Source organism: Sinohyriopsis cumingii, chromosome 5, assembly GCF_028554795.1.
Source record: "Sinohyriopsis cumingii isolate HCF-2022 chromosome 5, ASM2855479v2, whole genome shotgun sequence".
NCBI classification, from domain to species: Eukaryota; Metazoa; Mollusca; class Bivalvia; order Unionida; family Unionidae; genus Sinohyriopsis; species Sinohyriopsis cumingii.
Genome location: NC_142965.1, coordinates 127,964,314 through 127,988,059, shown reverse-complemented (window position 1 = coordinate 127,988,059; position 23,746 = coordinate 127,964,314). Strand labels below are relative to the sequence as shown.

At 38.2% G+C, this 23,746-nt stretch overlaps 1 protein-coding gene and 2 non-coding genes across 3 annotated transcripts in view; 2 read left to right on the top strand and 1 right to left on the bottom strand.

The window, feature by feature from the left end:
• Window positions 1-1,679, bottom strand: part of LOC149800204 (large ribosomal subunit protein bL28m-like) — a 158,231-nt gene extending 156,552 nt beyond the window's left edge. Inside the window, exon 1 of the mRNA XM_089959775.1 lies at window positions 1,516-1,679. Coding sequence (XP_089815901.1) covers window positions 1,516-1,579 — 64 coding nt within the window. The 5' untranslated portion in view covers window positions 1,580-1,679. The remainder of the gene's footprint in view (window positions 1-1,515) is intronic.
• A 4,093-nt stretch (window positions 1,680-5,772) lies between these two features.
• Trnad-guc (transfer RNA aspartic acid (anticodon GUC)) lies at window positions 5,773-5,844 on the top strand. The gene has a single exon. It is a non-coding gene; the product is annotated as a tRNA-Asp (tRNA).
• Window positions 5,845-16,962: 11,118 nt separating this feature from the next.
• Trnad-guc (transfer RNA aspartic acid (anticodon GUC)) lies at window positions 16,963-17,034 on the top strand. The gene has a single exon. It is a non-coding gene; the product is annotated as a tRNA-Asp (tRNA).
• The last annotated feature ends 6,712 nt before the right edge of the window (window positions 17,035-23,746 follow it).

The following is a 23,746-nucleotide window of genomic DNA, read 5'->3' as shown; positions in this document are numbered from 1 at the left end:
GAATGTATATGCAAGAGTAGGTGGAAATGCGATGTTTATCCTGAAAAGATAATAATATGATACTCAGATAACTGTGTAATGAAAGTATCATATTTGAGGTACTAGACTAATATAGACCACTGGTGCACGTATCAGTAAAGCTGCATAGATTAATGAATGAAAACTCAAGCCACACCTCTCTAACCATCAGAGTTACTACAAGACATCATTTAAATATCATTTTATTTACTGAAGAATGCTTTTCTTGTACTACAGACTATCTGGTTCACTTAAAAAATTTCAATATTACTGATCTACAATTTTTCAGGAAATCATTTTCGACAGGATGTTTTTGTTTCACAAAAAAAAAAAAAAAAAAAAAAAAGATGTGTCAAACAAAATTAAGTTCTTTGATTAAAGTCACATGTACACCAAAAATGTCATTATTGCTGACAAGTCATTATTGCTGACAAGTCATTATTGCTGACAAGTCATTATTGCAGACAAGTAAAAATATAAAGAGATATTCAGTAATATTAATGTTTCCAGAAAGCACATCCTGCAATGTTGAATAATATAACAGAATGTTCCCATGCTGACTTTCTGTGGCCATGGTCCTCACAGGTACTTAGAGTTAAGTGCAAAGATTACTTATCATGTCAGGTGAACATGAGAGCAAGCCATGCTCCCTCCCTAAATAAAGCCGAACTCTGATTTTTTAATTTAATATTATCATTATTATCACTATTATTATTTGGGATTAAAATATTGGGGCACCTGAAGCATTCACTGAACTCCCAGATATCTCTTATTCCCTTTTGACATGCAAATGAAAGTTGCCAGTAATCTGTTTGACCCTCATATCAATTAAAAAGTGCCCTCAGGCCATAAAACCCAGGTGTAATTACTACATTTGAGGTAGTCATTAGCAGTAACATTGTTCTGATGTAAGAAACTTATACCTTCTATAACTCCTATTCTAACATGAAATCTTTATACTAAATGAAACATTAATCTATCAGATTCGTTAGTTTTAATTTATAGCTGATAGATGACAGCTGATAGGTGTCACCATTTATTTAATTGCTTTTGAGCCATACTATTAACTCCATTAAGGTTTAATTGTAATGAAAATACCAAGACAGGTCTTTTTGGATTTAAAAAAATTAAGGCTTAATTGACATCTTTTGCATGATTCAGGTCCTGATCTAAGCTTTGTTTTAGATACATAAAATCTTAATTCACTTTTAAATACCTCTTCTTTTAGAGTGATTGTCTTGCTTATATCATGTGTTGTATGTTCATCTTATTTTAATAATGCATGTCACACGTGTATTGCAAATAATGTTTATTTAATGTCTTTATTGCTTTATGAAACGTCGGTAAGCAGCTCATCAGAGCTTGCTTGTAATTGGTGTTTTTATCATGCCGACTAACTCGTATCATAGCCTTTGATGCAATGGTTTAGCAAAACCTAATGCAATAGTTAGAAGAAGAAAAAACACAGGTCGTCCAAATAGCTGATAAATTATGTACTTAGTTTGTGTAGACTTGGAATGATAAGCCTCCGTAGTGGCAATGCATAGTTGATCATAGACATTTTCTAGCTTTAAGAAAAAAAGTACAGACAGGTCAGTGATGCGCCAGTTAATGTTGTCAGATCGACGGAATGGGCGCAGCCATATTGGATCGTACTAAACACCCAGAGTCAAACTCCGCAACATCAGGATTCGAGCTTACAACGAACCACTTAAGTTTTCTACTCAAAGCTTAATATAAAATAACAAGAAGTATTGTGGACAATATTATTAATATATTTAAAACATACAGACTGCATGTTTATAATATAAAAGTAGATTTTTAAAATATAAATTTAATAGAAGAAAGTTGTAGGAAGTTGGTCGCTTGGTTTATGAACGGCACTTTGAACACATTACTGGTTATATCATGTCAATGAAATGTGAGCTTGATGCTGTTTTTCTCAATGGCATAGTTAGGCAACTGGTCCTAGTGGGTATCGAACCTGCAACTCTTGGATTATTAGTCTGACGCTCTTTTAACGGAATTACCATGGCAGCCCAGGTGGAGATTCCAAATACAGTTTCATAATGGCTGGAATGATATTTGATGTGTTTTGCATGATGACTTCTTCTTCTTCAGCTTCTTCAGTTCTTTAGTCCTCATACAACAACAACAACAACAACAATAATAATAATAATAATAAATGCAATAAACTGACAACGAACTGTGCGAAATTAGTATCTAACTTGCTTGTGCTCTTTCGACTCTTTAATGAGTCTTTTTCAAAGGCAAAAAGAAAACATAGACAAGACAAACAAATAAAACAGAAAAATGGTTATGCTTGCGAAATTTACATGGCTGTTTCTACAGGCATTAAACCTTTGAAGACATTACTGGTTATATCACTCCAAAGAAATGAGAGCTAGGTGCAGTTTTTCACAAGCGATCAACTTCATACAACTTTCTTCTATAAATTTATACTTTAAAAATCTGTCTTTAGACACACACACACACACACACACACACGGTATGCCAAACGGCACGAGAGAGTCATCCGTTCGGTGCAGTAGATGACATGGTTTTGGTTTACATGCCTTGTGTTGTACCCTTTCTTTATCTCGGAGTATAAACCATATGATCAACTGCACCGAACAGCTTGCTCTCACGCTCGCCCACGCGCGCTCGCGCGCGCGCGCGCGTGTGTGTGTGTGTGTGTGCATTTTGGTATGGTTTATGTCTGCAACAACTATAGAATCTAAAACAATTTTCCAGGCTTTCCAATGGATCACACCAGACTCTACAGTAAAATATTTATTTTGTGAAATGATTCCTTTCTGCAGCCCGAAGCAATAAAAAAAATTCATTCATAAGAAGCATGGATTATAGTAATTTAAATAAGTACTGATTGTATGGTGGCAACACTTGAAATTTGTGTGAATTGTCAATGACATTAAAGCATATCTAAAGAAAATTCATATCAGAATTTTTTTTTAAAAATATGGCTCTGTGAAATATCCCTCACATTTTGAAAACCACCCACCCAGGAAGTAGATAAACAGGAAAGAAATTCCCTCTGTACAAAAGACTTCTAAATATATTTAACAGAGGTGAAATTAATAACGTCATTACACGTTTATTTGGCATCTTGATACTCAGTTTAGACGGAAAACAAGCGAAAGTAAAATATGGATGCTTGACAGGACGGACAGTTCGATATACATACATTTAACAGGATTGAATATATGACACCGCAGATAGACATATAGGTGACAGGATGGAATGTTTGACAGTGCAGATAAACATATACTTGATAGGATTGACTGTTCTACATATACTTAACAGGACACTGCAGATAAACATATACTTGACATGATTGAATGTTTGACACTGCAGATAGACATATACTTGACAGGATTTGATGTTTGACACCGCAGACAGACACACACTTGACATGATTGAATTTTTGACACTGCAGACAGACACATACTTGACAGGATTGAATGTTTGACACACCAGATAGACACATACTTGACAGGACTGGATGGTTGACACTGCTGATAGACATGTAGATTGACCTTTAAATTAGAATTTAAATATATACAGACGCTAGTATTAATGATGTCCGATAAAAATTGAGGATATCAACGAAAAGAAAACGGAAACGAATTTGATCTCTCCGTAAATTTGTACAACATAATCACCACTGATACAGAGACAACACAGATACATAGACATCACAAGCATAGGCATAACTGTTACATAGACAACACAGATACATAGACATCACAAGCATAGACATAACTGTTACATAGACAACACAGATACAAAAAATCACCGAGACATAGACAACACAGATACATAAACATCACAAGCATAGACATAACTGTTACATAGACAACACAGATACATAGACATCACAAACATAGACATAACAGTTACATAGACAACACAGATACATAGACATCACAAGCATAGGCATAACTGTTACATAGACAACACAGATACAAAAAATCACCGAGACATAGACAACACAGATACATAGACATCACAAGCATAGACATAACTGTTACATAGACAACACAAATACAAAAAAATCACCGAGACATAGACAACACAGATACATATATATCATATATATATATATATATATATATATATATATATATATATATATATATATATATATATATATCACTTATAAATAGACAACACAAATACATATATTATTTACATATATTTTCAAGATAACATATCAATATATATAGAAAATATTAGCATTTCTACAAAACAAATATCAGAGTATGTAATATAATGGCATACTCATGCACCAACAACATGCCCATACGCATAAATACTCATATACATATATAAACATGAATATACATATACATATATGCGCATTCCTACATCCATACACATGCAAGAGAGTGAGCGAGAAGGAATTATTTCTCGAAGTTTTGTTTATAAAAAAAAAAAAAAACAATATGACGGTACTAACTGTTATCAACCATTCCACTTTCATTGTCGCTACTCCCTTTCTCAATGAAATATGTTTTCACGTGATTCCATTTAGTAAATAACTTTTAAACTTTTGGATCTCCCTGGTCAGATTTATTGCCTTCACATTTAAAATGAAATATGAAATTGTAACTTTTTTTTTTATCCACATAAGGTCAACGTTTTCAAAGAAAGAAAAACAAAAATAGGTTCGTCCCAGCCTAGCTATTGAACAAAAGAAAACTAAGTCAGGATAATTAAAATGTAGTAGATTTATTTATACAAACATTGGAATCACACAGTACAGACAATTCTATTATATAGGGTGTGTGTGTGTGTGTGTGGTGTGTGTGTGTGTGTGTATATATATATATATATATAGAGAGAGAGAGAGAGAGAGAGATAGATAGATAGATAGATAGCGAGGGACTTGAAAGCAAGGGACTGCTGTGGTTGCGCTGTTCAAATGCTGATACCTAAATCCTAGTCCTAGTCATACTAGTAAAAATAGTAAAAATAATAAAAGCCATACAGTGTATGCAACGTCTTGTCACAGAGGCAGGGGGATCTGACTGACTGCAGGTCATTAAATATTAGTTTAGGAAAGTTTCAGATTACAAGCGTCATCTAATATTTTCAACAGTCTGTGTTAAAAAGAGTTTAATATGCTGTGATAGTAAGATGAGAGCATTTCGTCTTAAAAATTATTATTTAAACTGAAGACTTCCATTAATCATTACTTACATATAATGATTTCTTGTTTCTTGTTTCTCCATTTAATACAATTTTTTTTTTAATAGGTTACATGATACCCATGTTGGTTTAACATAATGCAACATATGAAAGAGACTCACCATGTGGAATATACATACGAGCTCGCTATGATTATAGACAGAAGTGTCATTAATTTTGGCAGATAAGTTTCTCAGTACGCGTATAATAACGAAATAATGAAACAATAACAATATCATAACGAAATTTTTATACGACGGTAGGTATGTTCATTCTCCACGAATTTTTCATAGCTATTAAAACGAAATTTGCACCATTGTACTTGTCTAACACATACCTTTCAGTGGTATATAACACGTGATATCTTTAGTACTATAAACAATTCAAGCCATTACTACTAAGGTAGATATGCCGCGTGTTTAACAGAGAGGTATGTCTGTGCTATAAATAACCAAATAGCTTATAAACACAATTGTAAAGAGTGAATATGTGTTATTAGTAAAGGTAAGTACGAGACCATTATCAGATAAGTTTATTTACAACTCCTCGGTAGTATAGTGGCAAGTATCCCCGCCTGTCACGCGGGAGACCGGGGTTCAATTCCCCGCCGGGGAGGAGTTTATTTTTTTTCCTTTCTTTTTTCTTTTTAATCCTCACTCAATAAAACCCTTGGTCATCATAACTGTTTATTATTAACCGCTTTACATCATTGAAGTCAATTTTAAGCTCAGGGCATGCATATACCCTAGACAAAACTCCAAACGATTTAGACGATGAATAATTGCTGCGCTTCACACGCGCTTGCGCACACATCCCGCTATATCGGTTTCTTTAGTATGTGCTACACAAATATTGTAATATATCTGATGTATCATTTAAATATATACCAAAGTTCTAAACCGATCATTTAAAATATTTGAAGGCGTTTTAATCTCTCGTTTGGTTAATCGCTTTATAAGTTTTAGACCAACAGATCCATATATCAATACCACCCCACCCCACCCCCAACTCCAAGTGACAAAACAACCAAGAAAGGCAGAGAGATTAAAGGATAAAAACACAAGTTATGGTCAGTAGCAGTGGTAAGTCAAGCATAGTAAGTAATTTGATAGATCTATGTAATACACGATAATTCAATTCTCAAACCTTTATATTGTTATAATTTTAGCAAACATCTAAATTTATAATTTTTAACTTTTACTTTCTTCGAAAAAATTCTAAATAATGAACTTTTGGATTTTGTGAGTTTTGTTCAAAAGTCTAACATTTCCAATTTTAGATAATAGATAGCGAACACATTTCTAACAATCTAAAAAGTTGAAATACCTAGAACTTTTAAAATATCGAACTTCCACTATGTTTTAGATTTTTCATTATAAAAAAAAAACCCCACAACAACAACAATGTGTAAAGAAATGTGAAAAGAAGACAATATTTATTTCATTTTGCACGCAGATCATCCATTGGATATTTACTGTAATATTTTATACCCACCTACCCCGGTACGAAAAACATTTGAGAGCTGCAATACACATGTCTTAGCAACGATTGTGGTTAATTAAATAAATGACTAAATAGATAAATAACAAGATATAATTCTTCCACTTGCATAGAATTAAGGGGCGAATGCCATTAATATGCCATTAATATTAAAAAGGGAGACGCTAGCCACATCCAGGGACGGATTACTGGGGGGGGGAGGGGGGTTGGGTTTACAGGATTGCCGTGGATAAAATTACATCTGTTTAAATAACCATATATGGGTCTCAACCTTCTTGCAATTTTCCTAATACAGCTATAATAATTATACGCACCTAAAGGAGAATTTAAGGACGGCTTTCAGGGTGTATTTGCAGAACTATATGGGCCCCAATATCTTAAGTGTCCCCCCCCCCCCATCGGTCCTGATCACGTGTTCCACTTAAAAACATATGAAAGAACAAGATTTTACCACATCTTTCGCAACCAGCTGCCGTAGCGTTTTGCCCAGCTGAATATGTACAGGACAACTAAACTTGCGCAGCTACATCAAAAAACTTAGATAGATAGATAGATAGATAGATAGATGGATAGATAGATGCACACACACACACACACACACACACACACACACACTATACTGCGATAGTGTATTACTCGTTTGAGAAATATGTGCTGTGCAAATCCATATTAATAAATCATTCGAAATCGTCGTGATTCGCATCTAAACGTATGGCTCTATCCATTTTGGATTATAGACGTGTTCCAAATGGCTCTATCCATCTTGGATTATAGACGTGTTCTAAATGGCTCTATCCATCTTGGATTATAAACGTGTTCCAAATGGCTCTATCCATTTTGGATTATAGACGTGTTCTAAATGGCTCTATCCATCTTGGATTATAAATGTGTTCCAAATGGCTCTATCCATTTTGGATTATAGACGTGTTCTAAATGGCTCTATCCATCTTGGATTATAGACGTGTTCCAAATGGCTCTATCCATTTTGGATTATAGACGTGTTCTAAATGGCTCTATCCATCTTGGATTATAAATGTGTTCCAAATGGCTCTATCCATTTTGGATTATAGACGTGTTCTAAATGGCTCTATCCATCTTGGATTATAGACGTGTTCCAAATGGCTCTATCCATTTTGGATTATAGACGTGTTCTAAATGGCTCTATCCATCTTGGATTATAAATGTGTTCCAAATGGCCCTATCCATTTTGGATTATAGATGTGTTCCAAATGGCTCTATCCATTTTGGATTATAGACGTGTTCTAAATGGCTCTATCCATCTTGGATTATAAATGTGTTCCAAATGGCTCTATCCATTTTGGATTATAGACGTGTTCCAAATGGCTCTATCCATTTTGGATTATAGACGTGTTCCAAATGGCTCTATCCATCTTGGATTATAACGTGTTCCAAATGACTCTATCCATTTTGGATTATAGACGTGTTCCAAATGGCTATATCCATCTTGGATTATAGACGTGTTCCGAAAGGAAACAAAATCCGATTCTGCCCAGTTATAACTAGTGGGGCGATCCCTAACAACTAATAATATGCTAGCCACATGTTTAATTATGGCAGTCATTAATGTTGCAAAATTTCACTTACTATTCACATTCTAATGAGAATTTCGAGTACAGGGTGTACATTTCACATTTCCAAAACGTACTAATTCGTGAGTATATGCAAATCATAGTGGTGTCGCGCACTGCTTCTCAAAATAAAGTTATATTTTGACGGTGGCATCGAATAGATCAAATTATGACTTTGAGAGAGTTTTATGTCGTATGTTACGTGTTTAGGCTCTAATAAACAGTAACAAAAGAAAGAGTGAAAACAACAACCTTTTAAAATTAAACAAATAATTTATTTCGCTGGAAAAACGCTGTAAAAAAATGAAAAAATTGAGAACTTACGGTTAAAAGAATCAAATCCAAATATATTCTAAGAATAATCCAGGAGTTAAATTTTAGAAGTCCTAGTAATGAAATTTTCTAATGAAATCTGAGTTCGAGTCCCGACGAAAAATCCAAAATGAAAGGTGATGACGTATACTGTAGGCAGTATTGTGGTGATGTCTACATTTCTTTGTTGATTCAAAAACAATAATATTCCGGTGTTTGAATTTCCGAATAAAATTTAGAGAAATGTCTTTGTCCAAGAATTCTGTATGAGCACTCAAATATTTCCAGGAAAAATAATTACTCTTTTACAATCCAAATAAATTGAATAAAAATTAAAATGTAACTCCAAACTGGTCATAAAAAAACGAACACCTTGACATTAACTATGTTTAAGCCCAAACTGAGAAATATGTCTCTAAACGTCACTAATAACATCAGGCGATGAGCCCAAGTGCGCGGATCTAACACCCACTGGTTACTCCATCAAGTCGTTCCCCTGTAACTCTCGCGGAGGTGGAATTGCTGTCATCACAAAGAACTCCATGATCAAACGTCTTAATCACACCACAACATTCAATTTCGACCACACATCGTTTGAACTAGTTCAAACCACACTCACACTGGAGAAAACGTCAGTCCATTTTTTCTGCCTATACCGCCCTCCTCCTTGTGGAAAAAACAAGCTGACTGAATTTCTCTTTTTGGAGCAGTTTCCGAATCTCCTGGAGTATGGAAATTCAATAGGTGGCAACCTGATTATTCTTGGAGATTTCAACTTTCACTTTGACTGTCCTGAAAACCCCAACACATAAAAACTTTAAGATTCCATTAATGTTTTCAACCTCAAACAGTCAGTTAACAAGCCCACCCATAAACATGGTCACATTTTAGACCGGATTCTTCATAGACCTGATGATAACATTCTACGGTACTCCCTGGTATCCAATGAACTTGCATCAGATCACCTCTGCATTATATGCCATCTTGATGTATCAGTCCCTAACCCTCCACCTTTATCTCCTACTAAGAGAAACCTCCATATGATAAACAGAACCAAACTAATGCGTGACATTCAAGCAAACCTAACAACTTGCTTACCTCCAACAGCAGAACAACTCGATAACTGCCTGCGTTCATTGCTCGACAAACATGCCCCAGCTACCAAGTGCAGAGTATCAATTCAAAAGTGTTCTCCGTGGTATAGCAGTGTTAGGGATAAGTTTTGCACTGCTAAAAGAGACCGCGGTAAAGCTGAGAGGCTTTGGCTTTCCACCAGACTCACTATTCATAAGCAAATCTATGAAGCCGCTAAGAAGAATGTCACAAATATAGTCCATGCAGCGAAATCAGCCCACTACACTACTAAGATCATGGAAAGTTCCAGCTGCAAAGAGCTCTTCGAGAGTACTAACAAGCTAATATCAAGGAACAAATGTACACCACTTCCAACTACCTTCTCTCCAGTCGACCTTCCGGACATTTTGCAAATTTCTTCCGTGACAAAGTACAAACCATTAGAGATAAGCTTGACACCACAATTTCAATTGACTCGTCGTCACCATACAGTTGGGATACAGAATTTGAGCGGCAACCATTAGCAGCATTTGAACCTGTCTCTATGGATTTCGTACGTACAATCCTGATGAAGAGTGCACAAAAGTCATGTGAACTTGATCCAATGCCAACATCACTGCTGCTTGAGTGCTTAGATCCAGTATTGCCTTCACTAACCGATGTTATTAATACCTCTCTCTCATCAGGGGAATTTCCATAATTTTTCAAAACTGCCATTGTAAAGCCTCTGCTGAAGAAACCATCACTAGACCATACTGATTTAAAGAACGACCGCCCAGTTTCTAATCTCCCATTCATATTAAAAATCTCAGAAAAGGTTGTTCTATCCCAGCTTGTATCTCATCTGAATTAAAACAGTCTTTTTAGCAATGTACAATCTGCATACCGCCCTTGCCACAGTACTGAAACTACTCTTCTAAAAGTAGTTAATGACATTCTCTCTGCTTTGGATAGCGGAAAGAGTACAGTCCTCACCCTCCTTAATTTGTCTGCAGCATTTGACACAACTGACCATGATATATTACTGCACCGTCTCCAGCATGTATTTGGCATTCATGATACAGCCTTACTGTGGTTCAAATCCTACTTGGTCAACAGGACATAAATTGTGTTTGCAAACGGAATACACTCCAGCCCAGTTGATCTATGTTGTGGTGTTCCACAGGGGTCTGTTCTTGGACCTGTTCTCTTCATTCTATACACTCAGCCACTCTCATGTGTCATAGATCATCATCCAGTGTCTCACCAACTGTACGCTGATGACACCCAAATATACAAATCTAGCCACCCAACTGAAGTTGATGCTACCATCCAAGGTGTAGAAAGGTGCATTTCTGATGTGAAATCATGGATGACATGTAACAAGCTGCAGATGAATGATGATGAAACTGAGGCCATTCTGATCACAACACAAAGACTTTCTCATTCACACCCTTTACCTCAATAAAGATCAGCAACACCAACATTAAATTCACACAATCAGTACGAAACCTAGGTGTTACTCTGGACAGTACTCTCACACTGCACCAACATGTCATGAACTTATGCAAGGCTGCATATCTTGAGCTGAAACGCATCAGTTCCATTCGCAAATATCTTTCAGTTGATGCCACTAAAACACTTGTGTGTTCATTAGTACTTTCAAGACTGGACTATTGTAACTCAATTTTGTCTGGTTAATCTCAATATCTACTCCAGAAACTTCAAAACATAGATGCTCGTATCATACTTAGAGTACCACGATCAGAGCACACCTCCCCGCTGCTCTGTACCCTACACTGGCTATCCATTCGATCCAGAATCAAACACAAAATTTGTTCTCTGTGCTACGTTTCACTGACGGACTCCAGTCAAACATACCTATCCGACCTCACCCAAGTATACACACCAGCAAGATACTTACGCTCCTCTTCTGACAATCGTATACTCATTATTCCCACTATGAAAACAAAGTCATATGGACAGCGTTCTTTTGCATACCGGGGCCCGGCAACGTGGGATGAATTGCCCACTGAGCTTAGACACAAAGACACAGTGATCCCATTCAAGAGTGCTCTCAAAACTCACTTATTTCGACTGCAAGAACAAACTTAAAGACCTAATAATATTTCCTACCTTAAATATGTTCAGCATGTTTTTTTATGTTTTCTAATTTCATGGTGTTTGTTTTCGTAATCATATTATTATATATGTTTTTTTATCTTATATGTGTTGTCTAATGTTGTAAAGCGCTTAGAGCTTCTAAAGATTAGGAGCTATACAAAGTCCTCATTATTATTATTATTATTATTATTATTAAAACTAACTCCTGAGCAATTTCGGACAACCCAGACTTGCGAAATAGGGCTGTTCACAATCTAAAGTCACATACTCCCAGTATGACCTTGATAAAAACCAATCATTTTACTCCAAGAATAAAATAAAAATAGAAAGTTGTTTATTTGTCTCAGTGATTTCTGAATCAAGGCCGGGAACGAAGTCAAAAATAGAAACAGTTTCTATTATTAGGTATTTATGAAAAGATTCAGGTCAAACTGAATTTTCTGGAAAATATCAAATTTCTAGTAAACAAAATTACATTACAGTGACATGTAATGAAATAAAAAATAAAACAAATTTAAAACTTACAAACAATTTAATTAAATCAAATATAAATTGAATCAAATATACATAACATAAGAAAATGGATTTTTCGACTAAATTGAAAAGAAAACCCCATTTTGTCATGCAGTTTTGGTCATTCAGGCGCGGAGAACGTTCTTCTCCAGGCTTAGTTGTACGGCTGGCTGATCTACTCCAGACGTCAATGTGCTGACATCCCAGAAAAATAGCTGGATACACTGAAACGGTATTATCTCCCAGATTTTTGCATGCCATCGACCTCAATTCGCAGGTCCCGAAACTCTGGTTTGTCAGCAGGTTTCTCTCTCTATAATCCCCGGGTGGCGCCCCACTGAAACAACCCAAACTTCGCAGAATGGCTGCCTTCCCATGAAGCCGGAGCGCGTGGGGTCCACGCTGGTCGATGTTTTTTTTTTTTCTTTTTCTCTCACCTGTTATTCTCGTGGTCTGTCGCCCGACTTCGGGGGGGGGGGGGGCTATATACGGGTTCGGTTTCGCTCAGTTAGACCCACTAGTGGGTTTGTCCATAACTGCACGAGGTTACCCCCACCCCTCTTCCTACAGCAGGCTCTCCTATGTTGATTGCTCAACGTCTGGTTTTTGACGGAAAGCTGGAATGGAATGGAACAAATATTAACGCATGGTGCACTAGCGGGGAAATTTTAATGGTGGGAAATACTGATCGAACGTTTTGCTCCACCTATTCTTCTGTCAAACCAATGGAATACCGTTGGAACCACAGGTGCTCGACGCGAGCTTGATGTTGAGGAAAAAAACACAACAATAATCTGAAGGGAAAAAATGACACAGAGTGACAAAATTACCTCAGATTACCTCCATGACCTGTTCTGACATTGGACCCTCTCTATCATTCTATATAAGAGAGAAGGTACGTAACTTCCAAATACTTGGTTCCACACATGACCCACGATTTCTTTCTGCTATTTCCGGCTTAAAAGGCACACGGCCATACTCTATGACTTGTTTTACTTCTGAGATATTTTTATATTCATCAAGCCATGATTGACTTTCCCGCGTTGCACCAAACTGAAGTTACGGGCTCCGGGACGTGCGAATTTCGCGAAATTTGCCTTCCGGGACAACGTTGCTCTCAGGTGACAACCGGTAAAAAGAACTACATCTACCATGTTTGCGACTCTACGATACATCACAGTTTCCATAAGTACAATATCCAAAGAAATGTCAGCCACATTACATCAAAGTAGCATAGAGGTATGTCAACATTTTCCCAGCTGTGCATGTTTTAAATGCAAACAACTTAACCTTACATACGTCACTCCTTCAAAAGTATATAATGACTGGTGAGCGCGCCCTAAGGTGTTCACAGTGGGCTTACTGTCGCGAAAGTGTTCACGTTGCGCTTAATGTCGACAATAACATATTTAGTAAAGTCTGATAATATTCAAAAGAAAGTACTGCAAATGTACCGATGTTTTATGGAAAGGAAGTAATATAAAGGCATTCAAGCTAAGACTTTTTGTTTTTAAGTGACATGTGTTGAGGGCTATAACATTATTTTTAAATATACCATTAGTCCGGTGATATTAAACGTAAGCGTGACACCATTTTCATGTATGACCAGCTAGAAATCATTCGAAGTTATTTGGCAAAAATGCAATATATTCAAGTGTAGAGTTTAAGAAAAGTTTCAAGATGGCTGTCATGGCAACCGTAGTGGATGTAAGAAATGTAGAATTTTCTTTTAGTACAGAGTACGTATGAAACATTTGTTGAAAAATCATGTCAATATGGCAATTGCATGTCATTATGGCAGTGTGGCAAACCCATATCAATTCAGGAGGTCAGGTCTGGTTTTATAGGATTTAAGAGCACTATCATACCATGTTGATGATGGGGGTGGGGTGGATAAGAGAAATACAATAATGACTGTCAGATCCGCTTCATTTTTATTTAGGACCGACAAGACACCATACGGAACTTTATGGCGATAACCCCATGGTTTACAATTTTCTGTTTGGCAACGGTAGTGATTAGAAGTCTGCTGTCTTGGCGACCATATTTGGTGTTATTTTGACAACTTGTTCATTTTGCGCCAACTGGACATCATAAGAAGTCACAATAAGACCTTCAAAACGACACCCACTGGACTTAACAGGTAAATTGTATTTTTTTAAAAAATTACATTTTATATATTTGCTAGATCATTCGTTGCACTTTTAGAAGCTGGTATTGTCAAGTCTGGTAAAATTAATTTTCTCTGTTTTAATAACTGATTAAGATACTGTACTTAAAACTAATTCAGGATGAGTTTTTTCGAGCACACGGAACATTCGTTTTGGTTAGTTTTGCAGTTAGAGCAGGCACAATTTCCACAAGCAAAATATCAGATATATCCAGTACATGTAAGTAACATAGAGGTGTGCCAACATTATCTCCACTGTGCATATTGTAAATGCAGAATAAAACAAAACAAACTTCACCTTACACGTGTCACTCTCTCAGAAGTTCATATACAGTATTTCATTATTTCAAGATGGCTAATATTGTGGGCATATTGGCTGTCACATAGGTATCTTTTTCATTTGGGACCAATTTGACACCACAGCACACCAATCACCATGACTGATTGCTAGCCACACGTTCATCTGAAGAATCCAAATTTGATCCTAGCAAATGAAAATGTTGGTACCACTTTTAGGATGGCCACGATGGCTGCCATTTTGAAAATATTTCTACAGTTCTCCAAGCAAAAGTCGCATAAACATGATGTTTCCAACAGGGGAAAAAATCCTCTCTTGTTGGTCCAAAACAGAAATCGTACTGAGCAATGGCACCATTTTGATATTCATGTTATATGACTGCATCACGCTGCCCTAAAATGTAATACATTTGCCAGTCATGAAGTAAAATATGCAATTTACACAAATTTTCAGATGTATGAGTCATATTCATAACAGTAACAATGTTGCTACTACTTACTACATTAAAAATTTTCAAGTCTGTGGAAATTGCATTGCAGTCATTAGAACTTACGTGAAAGACAAACTAACAATGTATTAACAAATTTATATTTAATTTGTATAAACTCAAAATATAGATTAACAATTTTTTAAAAATATTATCAAATCACAAGCCAAGGGTGCATGCATACGAAAGTACAAATGTCAACTAAACACAGATATTTCATTGGCCGAAGGGGCAGCTCACATTAAAATCAACTGACTCTCCCAATCAATTAAACAAGAAAAAGAAGAAGAAGAAGAAGAAAAAAGAAAAAAAAAGACAGGGAAAATTTAACTTGTACTGCAGGTCTATGATAGTTATTAATAATTGGCCTTTTTCAAACTCTTCCAGCTGTGGGACAACAGGTCAGCGGCTAAACTGACTCCAGGAAGCAGACTGAATCTAGCCTTATGAACTAATACAAAGTTCTGTGTGGCAGATTTTATAATTTTAAAAGTCAAAATGCATGTTATTATGGATTGGTAGAAATGTATAATCATTATTCATTGAGTTTGGACTTGAAACAAATATAAAACAAAAAACACATCAACAGCAACAAAACACAAAACAACAACAACAACATAAGCATGATAACACAAAAAGTAATTTAAGTTGGACAACGGTAAATCTGCCTTCTTGGTATTTATACATCCAGAAAAAATATTAGAACTATTTCGTCAATTTTCTTTCTAAACAATATTTATTTTTTCGTATAAAAAAACAAAACAAAACAAAAACCAAACACTTTCCGGACTAATTGGACCACCGCATTTTGAAACGTATAATGTTTTGATCATTATCGACCAAAAAAAAACAACAAAAAACCCCACATCTGACACCACACTTCAGCGCGTCCCCTAGTACTAATATTAGTACCCCTACTCCTACCTCGTGGACGGGGTACTAACATGAGGATATACCTGTCAATGGAGCAAGCTTATTGTGATTCACACCCGGCGCTCTATTAGCCTAATATCAACATATTCCTTGCAATTTCCACCAGGATGAGGGCCAGATAAATGAGTTTTAAACCCATACTCAATGATGTAAATTTACTGATAAAAATAGGTCACGGGCCGGATCAAATCTGCTTGTCATTTTTTGCCCATACCTGACTTACACGAAACGCTTCAAATGTAGGTCTAGTTAAAATGTAGGAACTGTTGTGGGTTCAGCTTCTGGGCGATCAAAAGAGATCATTCCATCCAAAAGACCCACCGGCTACTTGTTTATGACTCCACCCCACCCCCATAACAGTATTTCTGGACCCGCTCCAGTAGACACGTGTGTTATTTACTTCCTTCTGTGTCCAAGTCAAATACACAGGGTCTCGTATCGTTGCCTACAATTGACCTGTCATACATTTACTATAGTACATGTATGACAGGTCAATGTTAAGCAACGATACGAGACCCTGTAGCCAAGTCGTGATTATCGCGGGCCAAACGAGGAAAAATACAACACTAAATCCACGTGTTGATGATTATTTTCATGGTCAGAGGGCATACCATGCTCAAGAAACTGTGCAGTACGTTATATAGCATAAAATAAATACTACTTAATAATGTAAAAACTAAATCAAACATTTCCTACATACACTAGGCTTTTCTAAATATTTAAATAAAATAATGTTAGGACTTGTTCTTGTCAGTCCTCGGTAGTATAGTGGCAAGTATCCCCGCCTGTCACGCGGGAGACCGGGGTTCAATTCCCCGCCGGGGAGAACAATTTTTTTTTTTTTTTTTTTTTTCCTTTTCTTGTCCATGTATTATTTTACCGCCCTTAGCGATCACACATATACAAGAATAAATTGCTTTGCGTATTATCTAAGGGTTTACTCTTTTTTTTGCATTACTGTGAATGAATTTACCCCTTCAGTTTCTGCAATCGGGACAAAGACAAATCAAAATAAAATAAAAGGTTAAAGAGAACGATATTTGTTTGCCCTTTTGAGTGGAAAATAGGGCCTAGCCCACTCCATAACGAGGAATATTATCATTCGTAAAACTGAAAATAAAATGCAACTAATATCTCTTTCAAGATCAGCGTAAATTTCGGATTTATTTCTAGTTATTTATCTATTTATTTCTTCTTTTTACATTCCATAGTTGAAACTAATGCCAGAACAAAGCATTTGTAAAACGAGATAAAACAAAATTGGAGAAAACTGAAACGTTCCGTCTAAAGCGAGAAGCTGTCGACAAATTGACGCGTTTCAATCTTTCGATTTTTGATCCAGAATCTAAAATATGAAAGGTCAAATGCTGAAACTTCCAAATTGTTCCACTTTTACATTTTAAAATGTCGGAGAAGTAAACTATTTTAGCTCTAAAATTGGGAAATTTAATATTTTAACAAAAAATCTACTCTTGTTGAACTTCAAAATTTCAATCTTTGAACAAAGTTTTAACAGACTAAAAACACTCGAGACTTCAATTATTAAGTGTTACACGGATCCACCGAATTCACTATCATGCTTGAATTACAATTGCTACTGACCATAGCAATCATTTTCATTTACAATTGTTACTGACCATAGCAATCATTTTCATTTACAATTGCTACTGACCATAGCAATCATTTTCATTCTCTGTCTCTGTATGTGGGCCGGTTTCTATGTCAGTTCTACCACCAAAGAGAGAGAGAGAGAGAGAGAGAGAGAGAGAGAGAGAGAGTAGTAGTAGTAAAAGTAGTAGTAGACGGAATATCCACACATATCCTTTAAGGTAAATAGTGATGTGGGATACTATAGCCTCAATGGAAATCCCGGTCAAAAGGGTCGTGGGACAAGATAGCCGCAAAGGGGAATTTAACAAGGGGAATATTGGGACTATATAGCCTCAGAAAATAGTGGGATTGTATAGCCTAAAAATAGCCTAAAAAATAATGGGTCTGTTTAGCGATATTAGGAATAGAACAGGTGGGGTGACGTCACGGTACTGGACATTGGCAACACTGTCGCAAGGGGCTGACCTCAATCGGGACAATCAGCGGGAAAGCTTGGCGGGGCGGGGCATAGAACTTGATGGAAAGATGGGCGGTGCGGGACATGGTAAATACAAATAAACACAGACACAAAATAAAGACACATACACATATATACACATACACCGAAAAAAAAAATGGCAAAGAGAGAATAGCGATCTTTTCGAAGCAATGGAGTGGCCCTGAAAAGGGCCTTTGGGTTTTATGTTAAAATCATTCCGTCAACATAGAGGGCATCTCACGGATCTTCTTCTCTTCCTCAAATTTCGTCTGACCTCTGGACCGTGGATTAAGACTCTCTTCAGACAGCCTTACCTCTCCACATACATCCTTCTTTTCCAAAGGGGTGTATCGTTCATTCGGGTGATTGTCCATGATTATCTGACATACATGGGATAGTCCGGGTTGAACAGCATCGACGATACGAGGGTAGACGATTCTACGTTAGTCCACATCTTGTGAAGAGAACAGGTGAAGGGAATGAAGTGAACTGCGGTTATTTATAGTGGAAGAGCGGATCGAAACGGACTGAGTTCTTTCACCAATCCAAACACGCGTTACAAAAATTTAGTTACACTGAGGAGTCTGTCTTCAAATCCGAAGAGAGCTACCTGTGACGTCACATTCCCTATATATGTGCGCTAGTGTCTGTGCGCAGTGAATTCATGCGACATTGTTAGAACATGACGAAAACTAAGAAGACGATGAATTGGAGTGCACCGGCCGTGGAGACGAGAAGTGATGGCATTGCTGCAGCTACCACAGTCAGCACAGTCCTACTTCCAGAAGAGACCGATTTTAATTAGGATTTAGTGGATTTTCTCTCTTCTTCACAAGAATTTGTTCCGGTAGCAGCACCTTTGCCACCTTCTCCTTCCTTACCACACGTCGAGGATTTTAAACAGAGAGAGAAAGAAGAATTGGAGAAATTTTTGCAACAGCAGAATGAAGCAGAAGAAGCAGAACAAGCTTTTCTCCTTCAACCGCAACAACGAGAAGAAGAAGAGGCAAGAAGGAAACGACAGGAAGAAGAAGAAACAGAGACGAAATAAGGTCTAGGACAAAAGGAGGACGGTGGAAGTGAAACGGTTCGGTAGTCTTAGACGAGAGGCGGAAGATGACCACAAGAAAGGGAATTTCATCTTTTTCGATTTCGAATGCATGCAAGAAACTTTCATTCACATTCCTAATTTCTGCGTGGCTCATCAAGCGTGCGAGAAGTACATCCAAGAGCCTATCTTTAGTCATTGCCCTCACTGCAGCAATACTCCTGGAGGACGTGAAAAATATTTCGTGGACCGAACGCGCTATCCGATTTCGCCCAATGGATCTTAGACCCCATTGACGAGACATGGTGCCAAGCGGAGAACGTTACCGAGATTGTCATCGCCAAGCCACGGTGATGGTTCACAAGTTCACGGGATACCATGCACAGTTTCTTCTCAGATACTATATGGAACAAAGTACTGAACGTCCTAAAGTGACTTTGAACGGAGCCAAAATCATTTCCATGCAAGTGGGAGAAGTGCAGCTTAAAGATTCGATGAGTTACATGGCCATGTGTTTGAGCCGAATGCCTAAAACGTTTGGAATGGCAGAAATGGCTAAAGGCTATTGCCGCACTTTTTCAATACCGAAACCAATCAACATGCCGTTATACCCCATTTGCCTGATGCTCACAACTACGATCCCGACAACATTCGCACCAAACAATGAGGAGCTTTCTACGCTTGGTATCAGATTCACGTCTTAGACCCCTTCAACAAAGTAAAGCCCATCGCACCATCAGTCTCAATGCTCATTACGTGGTCTTGTTTAAAAGCCCCAGAGATAAATCGCAAGTGCAAGTCTTAGCCAAACAGGAACGACTTGGCTGACTGATGCGTACGAGGATGCCACTCAAACCCCTCACGCCTATTTACCCATGTATTTAAAACCCACCCACCCCGATTATTTGTAATTTCATACCCATCTGTTTCACCACTGGTGCCAAGACTGAGGGCCTGTCGCGTGCACGTCCCCGTCGTCGACATAACAACTGAAAATCTATAGATACCTCGGACAGTTTGGGTCTGTCTCACACATCGTCAAAATAACGTACCTTCAGTCTCATCTTCCCGTCAAATTGATTCGTGCCTTGTACGGCATCAGTCGCAAAAAAATCCACAAATAAAGTGTTTGTGTCTTAGAAGCCAGTCTCAGACAAGTCTCACGATGGTTTTCAGTGACAGCACGTCAATTTCTGCAAGGCATCATTCCCACTCCACATCAAACCAAACGCTTTTTTGAGGAAAACAAAGTAGCCTTGACGCAACTGGCAGAACTCCGCATCGACAATCAAACCAAAAAGCAAATCATTTTGAAGCATGGTGGTAGCGTTTCTCTAGGAGGTGTTATCATCCGTTTCCTCTTAAAATTGTATCCCAATGTCCCCAAAGTCTTCCCCAAGAAAAAAGTCACTCTCAAAAAAGTCAAACGGACCTAGAACAAAAAGAGCAGTGGTGTCAAGACCAGGTCACAGCCCACAGGAAAGAAAAGCCGGCACAAAAAGAAAAAAGCCCCCAGAAAATCCCTTTGAAAACAGCTTCTTCCCGCAAGAGGCCACAACCTGCAGCGACTGTGTCCGCGTCTCCAGTAGCCTTGGGTTCTTCCACTTCTCCGTTGCTAGCGATACCAGCCAAACCCAATTTGACACCCGTTCTCATTTGAGGAAAAATGAAAACATGTGTCGTCAAGAACTTTTTCTCCAGCGATGATACCCTCCTCTTCCTACTGTTGATCACACATTACATGCCCCAAAAATGAAAGTAAAGGGAGATCGGGAATGTTACAGTGTTTACTGGATTTGTCCAAGCAAGAACTGTCCCGATTTAGTCCCTTGCGAACCACTCCACGACGCGTGATGCCTGTCATCAAGTTGATACAACGCAAAGACAATCCGTGGCGACGCATTCCAGTATAAAAAAGACCTGCGGCAAAGGATGAGTATCAGTGTTTTTGTGCTCCTAAACACCCAAAGATGTCCCACAACAAACGTGCACACCACCACCAAAGTGGATGATTTGTTTGGTGATAAGGCAATAACCAGAGACTTCGTCAAAAGATACCGGTTACACACAAACATGCAACTTTACCAAATATACTTCTAAAATAAATAAGATAAAAGGGTTTGTGCCAAGTCATCGACGTCAGTATATTTTTGTGTGTGCCCCAGAACAAGCAAACAAAGATGTCACCCTCCAGAGACCATCCCTCTTCTACAATTAAAGGGAAGAACTTCCTCCCCGTTTAGTCAAACATAGGCACGTGTCCGTCCTTTCCAAAGCCCATCCACCCATGCGAACACAAATCATTCAAACCGCCTCCAAAGACACCGCCGATACCGTGTGCAAATGTTGCCTGAATGTCTTTAAAGACGCAATATCTTTGTCTCCACATCAGAAAGAATGCTGAGCCAAGCATGGACACGTTCCTGGCCAATTGGTCCAAAAGAAAATTCCCATCCGTCAAAAGAAAAGGATGTTAATGCAATTCGGAGTATTTGTACACTTGTTGTCAGCACTTATACTCAAAGCCACATTGTTACCTATGACTACAGACCTGGTGGGAGCTGCTGCTTCACAAGGGATAGGTAAAATTATGTAGGATCCACAAGATAAAAGGGAGCTCTAGGGTCAAAAGATCTCAGTCGGGACCTTTGGAATCAGATGGAAGGACGAAAACTGACTTTAGTACCAAACAAACAATGGATGCGATTCCATCGTTGGCATGAACAACGGACCCCGCATTACATGTCAATCCTCATTTGACCGAGATGTCCCAGTTACAACACGAACTGCAATCGTTGATGGATCGCAGTGATTTGTCAGAAACGGAAAAATCGCAACGGTACGGTCAAGTGTTGTAGCAACTTCAACTCGTTCACCAGAAAGCTTGAGACGAAACAGCGCAGACAACTATGAAAGATTTTAATACGCTGATGAAAACTCACTCACCAACACCACCACTCTCACCCCAAGTGACCAAGACAGATGCAGTCCCACAAATGCCTGAGGAAGAAGGGCACGAGAAGTCTTTCAAACGCCGTCAGAGGCTCCCATCCCAAGTAAGATTTCAGCGTCCTTGTTGACCCCTTCCTACACGCCCCAACGAGAAAAACTTAAAGCTTGGGTTAAAAAGATGATGTCCACTCCTCCTTCTTCAGATGCGAAAAAGAAAGAAAGGAAATCAGAAGTGAAAAAGAAAGAAGGGAAACCAGAAGTGAAAAAAGAAAGCAAGGCCAATGCCATCCCATTACCGCCGCCACCACCACCACCACTACCCGCGACTTGTACTCCCGTGGCACATTGGGAACGTAAAGCCGTTTCCAAACCACCTCCTCGTCCCATTCAAAGTAGCATCAGTGAAGAGTGGGTGAACTATTAAAAATGTAGACGGTGGTAGCCAGAATTTACTACGATCTAGCTCATCCTGTGGAATACGGAGAAGTTCAGAAATTGTATCATGCTGTCAGAACCCGACTGAAAAGTCTTTGTTTGCCTCAAGTGCAACGATGTTTACAAGAACAAGCCAGGCACACCTTCAACAAACCCATTCGACGAAAATTGTCCAGAAATCGTACCAGTGTGGAGGGCGTCGATCATCAGTGGCAAGCCGATTTAGTCGATGTCTCTCATTTGGCCACTTACAATCGTGGCTACAAATATTTGTTTTGTGTCATCGACGTTATTACCAACTTTGACTAGTTCGTGCCATTGATTTCCAAATCGAGCATTGAGTTAGTGCGTGCCCTCAGACTGGATTGGCACCAAAACTGTCGTCACCCTCTTCGATGGCAAACTGACAAAGGGACAGAATTTCGGAATCAAACTTTCCAAAAAGAACTGAGTAAACGAGCGAGAAATTCATTTTTTCACCACCGACAATACCGAAACCAAAGGCAGCTCCGTGAAACGTTTTCAACACACCTTGAAAGAACGCATGTGGAAATAATGTACACATCACTCTGAAGTACATCAAAGTCGTACCGTACTTGGTTCAAGCGTACAACCTATCTTACCATCAGTAAGTTACTCCCGACAACGAAGTGTCCGTCTTTGAGCGTCTGTTTGGTGCGTCCCAGACTAGGGCTGTCCACAGGAAAGGCGGAGTGTTCTCAGCAGGAGATCGGGTGCGCATTGGCAAAACCAAACGCACTTTCGACAAAGGTTACTTACCCAGCTGGACCACCGACTTATTTCGCGTCACTGAACGAATGCGCGGACGTCATCCTGCCGTTTTAAATTGGAAGACATGAACCTGGAAGTGTTAAAAGGAGCTTTTTACTTGCTCCAGTTAAAACGCGTGACCAAAAAACAGACGAAGTGTTCGACATCGAAAGCATTCTCGAACGAAGTACCCGAAAAGTGGGAAAACTCCGTGCCAAAGAAGGCATAGTACGTTGGAAGGAT